The 12,119-nt window shown below is 42.6% G+C and overlaps 1 protein-coding gene across 3 annotated transcripts in view; it reads right to left on the minus strand.

Annotated features, from left to right (window-relative positions):
• Nucleotides 1-12,119, minus strand: part of LOC127569518 (serine/threonine-protein phosphatase 2A 55 kDa regulatory subunit B beta isoform) — a 493,802-nt gene that overhangs the window by 77,119 nt on the left and 404,564 nt on the right. For all 3 annotated transcript variants that reach the window (XM_052014239.1, XM_052014240.1, XM_052014241.1), the window contains 2 exons: nt 7,186-7,351; nt 2,624-2,736 (listed from right to left, as the gene is read on the minus strand). In XM_052014239.1, the coding sequence (XP_051870199.1) occupies nt 2,624-2,736; nt 7,186-7,351 (279 nt within the window). The remainder of the gene's footprint in view (nt 1-2,623; nt 2,737-7,185; nt 7,352-12,119) is intronic.

Below are 12,119 nucleotides of genomic sequence, written 5' to 3' on the forward strand. Positions count from 1 at the left end.
TGAGTGTTAAGAGACTACTTTGCTATGAGGATGGGGACATGGCCTCACCATGTCCTCATTCTCATCCATTCCATCTTGGTTGGATGGTAATCAGTTAACAAATAAGGAAGGGAACCATGAATAGTTTTCTTCACTCACAGCAAACACCACGAGGGGGGTGAGGATCGCTGTCACTACAGAGGTAGTGATGAGCAAACTAGTGGGCCTAAAGGTAGACCAGTCCCCCGGTCCTGATGGGATGCATCCCAAGGTACTGAAAGAAATGGTGGAAGTTACAGTAGACACGTTTGTGATAATTTACCAAAATTCTCTGGACTCTGGGCAGGACCCAGCGGATTGGAAGACAGCAAATGTCACGCCACTGTTTAAGAAAGAATGTAGGCAAAAGCAGGTCAGTTAACTTAACGTCTGTAGTCAGGAAAATGCTTGAAACTATCATAAAGGAAGAAATAGTGAGGCACCTGGATAGAAGTGGTTCCATCAGGCAGACACAGCATGGATTCAGGAAGGGCAGGTCCTGTTTGACAAACTTACTGGAGTTCTTTGTGGATACAAAAAGTGCAGTGGATAGAGAGGAGCAGGTGGATTTTGTATACTTGGATTTCCAGAAGGTGTTTGATAAGGTGCTGCAAAAAAGACTTATCCATAAGATACGATGCATGGAGTTGAGGGCAATGTATTAGCATGGATAGAGGATTGGTTAACCAATAGAAGGCAAAGTTGGGATAAATGGGTGTTTCTCTGGTTGGCAATCAGTGCAGAGTGGAATGCGGCAGGGGTTGGTGTTGGGCCCGCAACTGTTCACAATATACATTAACAATTTGGAAGAGGGGACCGAGTGCAGTCTGCCTAAGTTTGCTGATGACACTAAATTGAGTAGAAAAGAAAATTGTGCAGAGGATGTGGAGAGTCTGCAGAGAGATATAGATAGGTTAAGTGGGCTAGGTTCTGGCAGATGGAGTACAACGTTGGTAAATGCAAGGTCATCCACTTTGGAAGGAAAAATAGAAGATCTGTTTATTATTTAAATGGTGAAAGATTACAGCACGCTGTTGTGCAGAGGGACTTGAGAATGCTTGTGCATGAATCGCAAAAGGTTGGTTTGCAGGTGCAATGGGTTATCAAGAAGGCAGATGGAATGTTGGCCTTCATCGCTAGAAGGACTGAATTTAAGAGCAGGGAGGTTATGCTGCAACTGTACAGGGTACTGGTGAGGCTGCACCTGGAGTACTGCGTGCAGTTCTGGTCTCCTTACTTGAGGAAGGATATACTGGCTTTGGAGGCGGTGCAGAGCTGATTCACCAAGTTGATTCTGGAGATGAGGGGATTATAGCCTATGAGGAGAGACTGAGTTGCCTGGGATTATACTTGCTGGAATTCAGAAGAATGAGAGGGGATCTTATAGAAATATATAAAATTATGAAAGGGATAGATAAGATAGAGGCAGGAAGGGTTGTTTCCACTGGTAGGTGAGACTAGAACTAGGGGACATAGACTCAAGATTCGGGGGAATAGATTTAGGATGGAGATGAGGAGAAACTGCTTTTCCCAGAGGGTAGTGAATCTGTAGAATTCTCTGCCCAGGGAAGCAGTAGAGGCTACTTCATTAATATATATTTAAGTCACAGTTAGATAGATTTTTGCACAGTAGGGGAATTAATGGTTATGGGGAAAAGGCAGGGAGGTGGAGCTGAGTCCACGGCCAGATCAGCCATGATCTTATTGAATGGCGGAGCAGGCTTGATGGGCCAGATGGCCTACTCCTGCTCCTATTTCTTATGTTTACTCAAAATAAGGCCTGTTGCCAGTTATGTTGGCTGAGGTCCACTGATACAGTACAGAATAGAAACCATAGCTGGGATTTGTGCAGCTTTTGCCATTCTTTACCTTGGAGGTTATTGGGAAATTTAGCCAACATGTTTACTTCCTATTTGGTATGCTTCAGATCTATAATTATTAGCAGCTCTGGAGGACCAAATCACTCTTTTACATATGATGAAAGTGCATATAAATGCAAAAACTCATATATACACCTCAAGGACGCACAACCAGCAATGAAGTAAATGACCCCACAACTTGCTTCAGTACTACAAACACTCAGCAGGGTCGATGACCCTTCACCTTTGGTCTAAATCTGTTTCTCTCTCCACAGACGCTGCCTGATCTGCTGTGTGTTTACAGCATTTTCTATTTTCATTTCAGATTTCCAGCATCTACAGGTTTATTTTTTGTTTTTCGCTTGCTTTAGTAGTGTTGGTTGGGGCAGCAAATGCTTCTCAGGCAATTTGTTGCACTTTTTTTTTGTAAGTACTTACTTGCTATAACATTTCAAGACCATTCGACCGAGGCCCCAGAGTGCCAAAATACTTTTTTTCCCTAAATCTAGCTGAGGAGGTGTAAATGCTTCACAACTTACTCAACAGCACAACACGGAGTGGGAGTAAAGCCCTGGAGAAAAAGTTAAACACAGGACTTCCTGGCTCAGTACCTTGCAGCTTACTCAAGACAGGGTAAAGTCAGTATAAAAATTATTCAACATGCAGTGGAAATGAAACGCATTTAAGCACTTTAATGTATCGCCTCTGATCTGTGGTATGGCACGTAATTCAATGAATGACCTTACCCGCAAGGTTGTGATGGTGGAGGGGTCTTTGATTCTACCATCTTCATCCTTCAAGTTGTACCCTTCTGGCCTTTTGTCCCGCTCACTGATCTTCCACAGTTTAACCGTCTTATCTATTCACAAACAGTTAGAACTGGGTTATCCTGGAGAGTTTATATTATCTGAAAAACAAACTTTTTTTTTCACTTTCTAAATTCGAATGAAGAGTCTTCAACCTGAAACATTAACTCTTGTTTCTCTCTCCACAGAGTATTTCCAGCATTTCTGTTTTTAATTTCATGTTTCAAGCATCTGCAGGGTTTACACTTCCAGGGCTTACATTGCATTGTCCCTGTGAAAGTCTGGCCTGCAGATTCAGGCATGTAATTCGGATCACCCTGCGATCTGTGACAAATGTCACTGAAAATCCCTGCATGAAGTACAATTGTCTCTCTCCTTTTTGTTTAAAAGGTGTATCTGCAGAGTTCACCCCTTGGAATGAATCCTGGTACATTTATGGTTCATTACACTCCCAAACATTTAGTAAGACACAAAGTGAACTGTGTAATTGAATAACACAGCAGCAGGGCTGAAGAGGCATTGAGGAATGCTGAAAATTATACAATCCATTCGGTTCTTCTGTGCTGCTTCCCCACTAGGCCAAGGCTCCCCACTGAAACCTCATTTCCATCTCTCATCCCCCCTTATGCCATCTCCAGGTTTTTTCCATCCATGTATCCTCTCTGCTGACTAAACTATAAGGGGCCAAGATTGATGAGGAGAAGGTACGCTGCATTACCAATGCACTGGTCCAATTTCTGTTGGAAAACTCCAGAGGCACTGATTGCTGTTCCAAGGCCCACCACTGTCAGAACCCACTTGATAAAGTTCCTACCTGCTAGAGATGTTTAACAGAGAGATATAAGTAAAACATGGGTAATGTTGGATTTTATCTCAAACATTTACTTCAAAACGTAAAATTGTGGGACCTTGGGGGAAGAAGAGGGTGTGAAAATGGGGTTTGCTCCACCATTCAATCATGGCTGATATTTTTCTGTAATCCCATTCTCCTGCCTTCTCTCTGTAACCCTTAACCCCCTTACCAATCAAGAACCTACCAATCTCTGCCTTAAATACCCCAATGCCTTGGCCTCCGCAGCCCTCTGTGGCATTGAATTCCACAGATTCATCACCCTCTGGCTGAAGAAATTCCCCTTCATTTCAGTTTTAAAGGGATGTCTCTTTCTTCTGAGGCTGTGCCCTCGGATCCTAGAATCTCCTACTAATGGAAACACCCTCTCCACATCCACTCTATCCAGGCCTTTCAATATCCGGTAGGTTTCAATGAGATCCCTCTCATCCTTCTGAACTCCATCGAGTACAGGCCCAGAGACATCAAATGCTCCTCACAGATTAAACCTTTCATTCCTGGGATTATTCTTGTGAACCTCCTCTGGACCCTCTCCAGGGCCAGCCCATCTTTCCTTAGATATGAGGCCCAAAATTGCTCACAGTATTCCAAATGTGGTCTGATTAACGCCTTATAAAGCCTGTGTAGTAGAAACAGGAGATGGGCATTTCAATGACCCATAGCATCAAATTAAACAACAGCTTCAGGCAGACTTAACTTCTTCCAGACATTTTTGCCAGAATACAGTGATACTGAACAGTCCATTCATTCCCACAAGCACTCCAGGCCAGTTGCAACAAACTCAATGAATTGCTAATGCTGTGAAAAATGTTCTCCTCTAACCGCAAAATCAGTTGCTTGCACACTATGGGTGCACGATACAGGAGATCACTGCAATGATTTTATTAAAATACATCTCTTCAGTGAAGCATGGAAGCTTCTGAAGTAAATTGTTATCACAGAATTAGAAATATTTATTAAATATTAACAAGCTCCTGATTTATTACAACTCTCCCTCCCTCAACATGTCCAGTTTTGCTTCTCTACTTTGTTGCATTTATAAATGTAGCCCCTTTCAAAATCCTACGACAGCCCAAAGCCAATCAGAACCTTTTTACAGCATGGTCACACTTGTAATGTAGGCAGTCAATTTGCATACAGCAAACTCCCACAAAAAGCAAGCTGATGATGACCAAACAATAAGCCATTTTTAAAGCAACATTCAATTAAATGTAGCCTAAAATTATAGATCTCTCATTTTTCTTTGAAGAAGCACCCTGTAATCTTTTGGCACTTAGAATTAGCCCAGTCTTTGGAAGAGAACTTGAGCCTGTAGCTTGCTAATTCAGGGACAGGAGCACTGTAAGCTGATATATGGCTGGCACAGAAGCAGAAGGCTTCATACTTTAATGAGGCTCTTTCCAGACCCAGTGGAGGTAATTGGGGAACTCCCATTGTCATGAGTCACATCTCAAACTCATTGAATCAGCCTTGTCTGTTAATACTCTGAAAGCAGAATTCTCTTCCTTTACCCCATCTCACCTCTTTGTGATAAAGCACCATCCTGGACTGAGGTGGGGACTGGAGAACCAGCCTTCCACCATATTGATTTGTCATTGATTGTGGAAGTGTGATTACATGGCTTGCGATATCATGCTGTTTTCCTCTCAGTGGGGAAATATGTCGTGTCCAGCTAATCCTTCTGGGGAAGCATGTATCTGCACCCTGCCACTCCTTGGTTTGGAATGCTGTAGCCGCTGACATCTGAGCCACCGTAGTCTGCTCATTTTTTTGTTTTAGCTTTTGTCACATAAAACCAATTATAATTTGTAGAAATGTCAAATAAAAGAAAGGACATGTATTTAGAGGGGGAAAGTTTAAAGGAGATATGTGGGGCAATTTTTTTTTTACATAGAGAGTGGTAAGGTACCTGGAACAGGCTGCCAGAGGTAGATACAGTATATGATAGTGGCATTTTAAGCTGTTTTTAAATAGACTCATGTACATGCAGGGAATGGAGGGATATGAATCATATACAGGCAGAAGAGATTTAGTTTAATTTGGCATTGTGTTTGGCACAGACATCAGGGTCTGAAGGGCCTTTTCCTGTGTTATACTGTTCTATGTGCTATAATTTATTTCCTAGGGTTTGCTCATTAAAGTGTCCAATCTCTAATTCCCAAAGACTTCAGGATAACCCTCAAAGGTTGGTAATCCTACTTAACTCTTCAGACTGTGGCATTTGGGAAAAGATGTATTTTGTTTGATGTAGAGAATTAAAACTGACAGGTATTTGACAGCAATACTGAAATTTCAACAGAGATAACTTCAGTGGAGAGGGAATGGGTTGACAGTCTGTTGGCTTGCTGACAGACAATTCATAGAAAACTTTACATCCAAGCTTTAAGGATGGAAGCAGAGCTAAGGTCCTGAAATGAGTCCTGGTGGGTGGAGCTCTCATTTCGGGTGTGTTTAAAATGTTAAACCATTAAAGGAGATTGCAAAAGTAGATTCAGTAAAACTCCATTTATCTGGCACACTCTGAACTTTTGTGGTGCTGGACTGACAGAGTTTCTGGACAACACACTTTTAATTCCTTATTACTTGAAGATGTTACACAGAAGTATAATAATTTTTCCTGGTGAGTTTAAATGAAGCATGGGAAGTGAGGCCCCAGTGTGTTTTAAGGAAGCATAGGAAAGATCACACGGTGAGCCATATGTTGAGCCATTGGGATTTCCGAATAATCGGTTAGCGAATTATCAAATTTTTACTGTATAGAGCAAATGGTTCTTTTGACAGGTGAATCCAGCACAAAAGGACACCTTCCCAAAAATCAGAGCTGGTTATCGGGAACACAAGAGCACAAGAAAATAGGAGCAGGAGTCGGCCACCAGGCCCTCAAGCCTGCCCTGCCATTCAACTTGATCATGACTGATCTGCCCCAGGCCTCAATGTCTCTCCTGTGCCAAATCACCATGGTCCTCAATTCCTCAATCTTTCAAATATTTATCTATCTCCATATCTATATCTAATGATCTGGCCTCCACCAGCCTTGGGGACAGAGAATTCAAGAAATTCATTACCTTCTGAGAGAAGAAATTTCTATGCACCTCAGTTTTAAATGACTAGACCCTTATGCTCAAAAGAAACAGGGTCAGGGATCACATGCTCCACAAAGGCGAGTGCGGAAATATGGAACTCCTTCCAAAAGCACAATTGACGTTGGCACCACTGAGTATTTTCTGAGATCAACTCATTTTTCAGAAGCAAAAAACTACAGGTGCTGAAAATCTAAAACAAAACTAGAAAATGCTCGAAATTCTCAGCATTGTGTCTGTGGAGAGAGAAGTAACAGATTTTTGCTTGGTAAGATTAATTGAGGATAGAGAACAAAGCCAGCCATACAGAGTTAAGATGTAGATCAGTAATGATTTGATTCTAAAGCAAAACAGGCCTGAAGGACTGTATGTACTCTCTCTAATATCCCTAGACTGGGGCAGGTGCAAAACTGCTATGTCCAAAAGTCTCATATAGTCTCATATACTCCCTATTATCACAGATCCTCAATTGAAGACATTAATTACTTAGTACATTTTCCAAGAAATAGCGAATGACAAAACACATGTTCCATTTTATAAACCATCACCAATTTTACCTTCCTATAACCTACCATTGGTTGAGAGAAGAAAGTAGGCTGCATTCTGCTGGGGTAGCCACCTGATTTTATTTATCTTCTCTTCGATCTCAAGACTCTTCAGATAGTCAAACTCTGGTTCATGGCTCTGGAAAGTGCTGTAAACATTATATTCTCCTCTGCGATGAGACTGGTTTTTACTCTGAGAGCAAATAACAAAAGAAATACATTATCCAGAACTTGTCTCTGCAATACTATTGAAAGATACAGATATTGAGCATTATTGATTAATAAAAGATAAATAACACTTGGATTTACGAGTACACTATCTGAAACATTTTAGAGGCAAACAACACAAAAACAGACTCTTTGGCCCACTGCATCCAAAATGGCTATCTTGTACCTACCTACCCTCATCTTAACTTTCCTCTTGAATCCTCATTAATTTACCCCCTCCCCCTGTTTCCCCTGTCCCTGATTTACACTAGGGGCATTATGCAGTGGTCAATTAACCTACCTACAAATTATGTTCAGAATAACATTGCCCAGCACCATATCAACACATCTTGAACAGCTCACAAAAGACATCTGTGTGCAGGGACTCAAACTAATATGGGGGAAAGAGCCTACATAGAGTTTTTGTTTCTAAAGATCTGGGTGAGAATGGGTGGTGATGCTGATGGAACCAATACACAGGAACCAAGATAACAACATGACAAGCCAAGTTTCCTTTCACCCAGTTTTTCTGACAGGTCCTCCCTTTCCTAATGTTGGGAGAGAATTCCACAAGCCCCCCTGAACCTGCCAGAAGGTGCCCTATGTGACCTTACATGCAGTGCAATTCAGAAGAAGGAGATTGTGGGAACATTTTGCCAAAGGCATATCTCTACCTAGGGAAAAAATTGCTTGCTGGGAAGTTTTACAGTGATTTTTCATAAACCATAGAACAGTACAGCACAATGTTGTGCCGACCTTTAAACCTCGTCTAAGACTATCTAACGTCTTTGTCCCACATATCCCTCTATTCTAAATTCCTCCATATGCTTATCTAGCAATCTCTTGAATTTGACCGATGTACCTGCCTCCACCACTGCCCCAGGCAGTGCATTCCATGCCCCAACCACTCTCTGGGTAAAAAACCTTCCTCTGATATCTCCCTTGAACTTCCCACCCATTACTACCCTATCCACTTGAGAGGCAACTTTCAGGGATCTGTGGATATGGAGCCCCGGATCCCTCTGCTCCTCCACACTATCCAGGATCCTGCCATTAACTTTGTACTCCGCCTTGGAGTTTGTCCTACCAAAGTACTTATCCGGATTGAACTCCATCTGCCACTTCTCAGCCCAGCTCTGCATCTTCAACAATCCTTCACACTATCCACAACACCACCAATCTTTGTGTCATCTGCAAACTTGTCAACCCACCCTTCTACTCCCTCATCCAAGTCATTAATGAAAATCACGAAAAGCAGAGACCTGAGAACCGATCCTTGTGGGACACCACTAGTCACAGCCCTCCAATCTGAATACATTCCCTCCACCACAACCTTCTGCTTTCTACAAGCAAGCCAATTCTGAATCCACACGACCAAGCTTCCCTGGATCCCATGCCCTCTGACCTTCTGAAGAAGCCTACCATGTGGAACCTTGTCAAACGCCTTACTAAAATCCATGTAGATCACATCTACTGCACTACCCTCATCAATCTGTCTGATCACCTCCTCAAAGAACCTTATCAGGCTTGTGAGATATGATCTGCCCTTCACAAAGCCATGATGGCTATCCCTGATTCTCTAAATGCCCACAGGTCCTATCTCTAAGAATCCTTTCCAACAGCTTGCCCACCACAGACGTAAGGCTCACCGGTCTGTAATTCCCTGGACTATCCCTACTACCTTTCTTGAATAAGGGGACAACATTTGCCAACGTCCAATCCTCCTGTACCATTCCCGTGGACAACAAGGACTCAAAGATCCTAGCCAAAGGTTCAGCAATCTCCTCCCTCACCTCGCGGAGCAGCCTGGGGATTTTTGTCTGAAGATTGCCTACATATCCACAACAGGTACCACTTTTAGTTAGGTACCCCTCCCCTCCAGTGGGATTTTTCACCCTCGCTCCCCCCCCCCCTTCTGACCTTCCTCCAGTCCTCCCATTTATGTCCTCTTTCCTACACCCCACACCCGTCCAGCTTCCCATCACCTGCCCTCCACCCCTTCAGTTCCATCCACTCACTACATACACAGTCCACCCACAGGCTTCCCCCCCCCCCCCCCCCCCCCCAACCCATCTGCTTCTGGTTCCATCTGCCATTCACCTCTCCCCTATGGTTCCCATTATCACTGCCTTTGCTTATCAGATTCCAGCACTGGTAACTTATCTCCCTCCAGCAGCTGTCTCCAACCTTCACTCTCCCCTCCCCTCACTTCACTCCATCTGCCTCCCATTTCTTCTTCTCTCTTTGTCTGTCCCCATTTATCATTCACCTGCCAACTGCACCCCTGCTCCCCTCCCCCAGCTGGCGCAGCTTGCCTGTTGGTTTTCACCTCTCCTCAGTCCACCAACCACCCACTGGCCCCCGTCTCACCACCTCTCTTCTCCTCTCATCTCCCCTCTCGGTCCTGATGCAGGGTTTCGACCTGAAACATCGACAATTCCTTTCCCCCTACAGATGCTGCTTGACCCACTGAGTTCCTCCAGCAGATTGTTTATTGCTCTACTACAAATTGGCAGGCAAACTGCAAAAAGGAATAACAGGGTGCTGATTTGCATCAGTTCATGAGAACTCCACCCTGTGCAAGCAGGGCATGTTGCCAACTACTGAATCGTTCAGGTTAAAATGGGGAATGGATCAAGCTGGGTTCAATAGGCTGGATGCAAGGAGGATACCTCCTCTGGCTGAGGAATCTCAGAAGATGAGAAGAGGAGAAATTCCCTCACTCAAAGGATGGTAAATCTTTGGAATTCTTCACCCTGGAGGTCTGTGGAGACTAAGTCATTGAGTTAACTCTAAACAGAGGTTGATAGATTTCTGGATATTAAGGAAGTAAAGAGCCATGGGGATCTTATAGGAAAATGGAACTCAGGTAGAAGATCAGCCGTGATGTTAATAAATGGCGGAGGAGGCTTCAAGGGCTGATGGCCTTCTCCTACTTCTAATTCTTATATTCTAAACTAATGAACATGAGGTCCAAACAGCCCATTTACTAGTGGCAGTGATACGCTTTTAAGTTATGAAACACTAACTATTCTGTTGAATATCTAATACATTAAACACCATTGCATTTTCAGCAACTCCATGGAGCTGCTTTCCTTCAGGAAAATCCCAATGATCTCAGATACCTCTCTGGTACTCCAGGAAATGCACTGCGGTTCATGATCTGAACTTACTCATAAACCTTCTCTTCACCCGCACTGTCCACCTATCCTCCAGAGCTTTTGGGCCGTAGAATGTTGGGGCTAGACTGAATCATTAAATATTTATTGTACAAAATTGCATTCTTGCTACAGTTCCCTTTGTGGGCATGTCTCTTATCTGGTCAAAATTGGAAAGCAAATTAAGCTTGCCTTTGAACAACAATCTTTGATGGGGATTGTTTGGAGAACTGGTCGGTTCTCACCCCCACAGATGCAGATTTTGTGTTGCCTGTCCCTATTATTCAGATTTGGTCATGGAAGGAAGCTTTGTAAGGGGCACTAAGGCAAGTACTGAACCTCTTCATTAAGGTGAAAATATTTAATTGCATTGGTTTGCAACAACTGGAGTTCATTTTCAGGCAGAACAGAGGAAGAGGGAAACCAAATGAGAAATTAAAGGGAGGTACAAGTTGCGGTTGAGCTAGTCCTGACAGAATCAATTTACCACCAAGAAGAGAATTTGTAATTCTGCAATGTATTAAACAGTGAATGCAACCAGTAACAAAGGTCCACTCTGTATGCCCTAGAATGATGTGAAATTAGAAGACATTTTAATGGGATACTCAGGCAGTCAAAATATAGGAAGTGATTTCCATTGGGAACAGAACTAAGATTGCCCTTGTTCACTAGTTGCAGGAATGATTTAGAGTTGGGAATCAAGCACAATTTCAAAATCTGTCGAGGACACCAAATCTGAGGGCATGCTGAGGATAATATAGAGGATGTCTTCAACAAAATGTAAAAAGGCATCAATTAATTTGCCAAATCTGAGTTCAGTTGCAATAAAGGCATGTGCAAGGTGGCATACATTGACAAGATAAACAAAGAGGCCACACAAAATACTATAAAATAACTGTCTAAGCATTAGAGGAAAAGAATAATTTGTGTAACATACACATATATAAAAAATATTTTAAATAGTGATTCAGGTTAAATAAACTATTAAAAAAGTAAATAGAGGATGGATGTTAAATTTCAGAAAGTCAGAATTAAAAAGGAGAAAGGTCATGTAAAAAACTTTGGTTAAACTGTACAGTATACTGTAAACAGTTCACTTTCCGTATTATGGAATAGATACAGGGGCACATTGAAAAGTGAAACACATTGTTTACACATTGTTCCTCAAAATAAATTGTAGTTTGACTGTGGAGAAGTGAAATCAAGAAAAGGTTAGTGGGAATGTTTCCCCGATGCTAGCGACAACTTAAAATTTCAAGGCTGAAATTGACAGTATAGGTGCCCCCAGGTTACAAACACCTGAGATATGGACAGCCCATACATATGAATGAGCATCTGGGAGACCAGCAGGCTGCTGTGGGGCTGCAAGCATCTTCTGCTATGTGAGAACTCGGTTCAGGGCTCTGGTGCAAGGTTGGGATCACAGTACATGTTCTACCTTCATGTAGCATGAATCAAACAAATCAGTCCTTTATTACATATGGAGCACAGACATTACTGAGTATGGAGAATCATTTTCCTGCAACAAAAATATCATTGCATCTTGCAGAGAAATCTGAATGGTTCAGTTAAATGCCCTGGTTTATCTATATATTG

The sequence above is a fragment of the Pristis pectinata genome, chromosome 4, assembly GCF_009764475.1.
Source record: "Pristis pectinata isolate sPriPec2 chromosome 4, sPriPec2.1.pri, whole genome shotgun sequence".
In the NCBI taxonomy this organism is placed as follows: Eukaryota; Metazoa; Chordata; class Chondrichthyes; order Rhinopristiformes; family Pristidae; genus Pristis; species Pristis pectinata.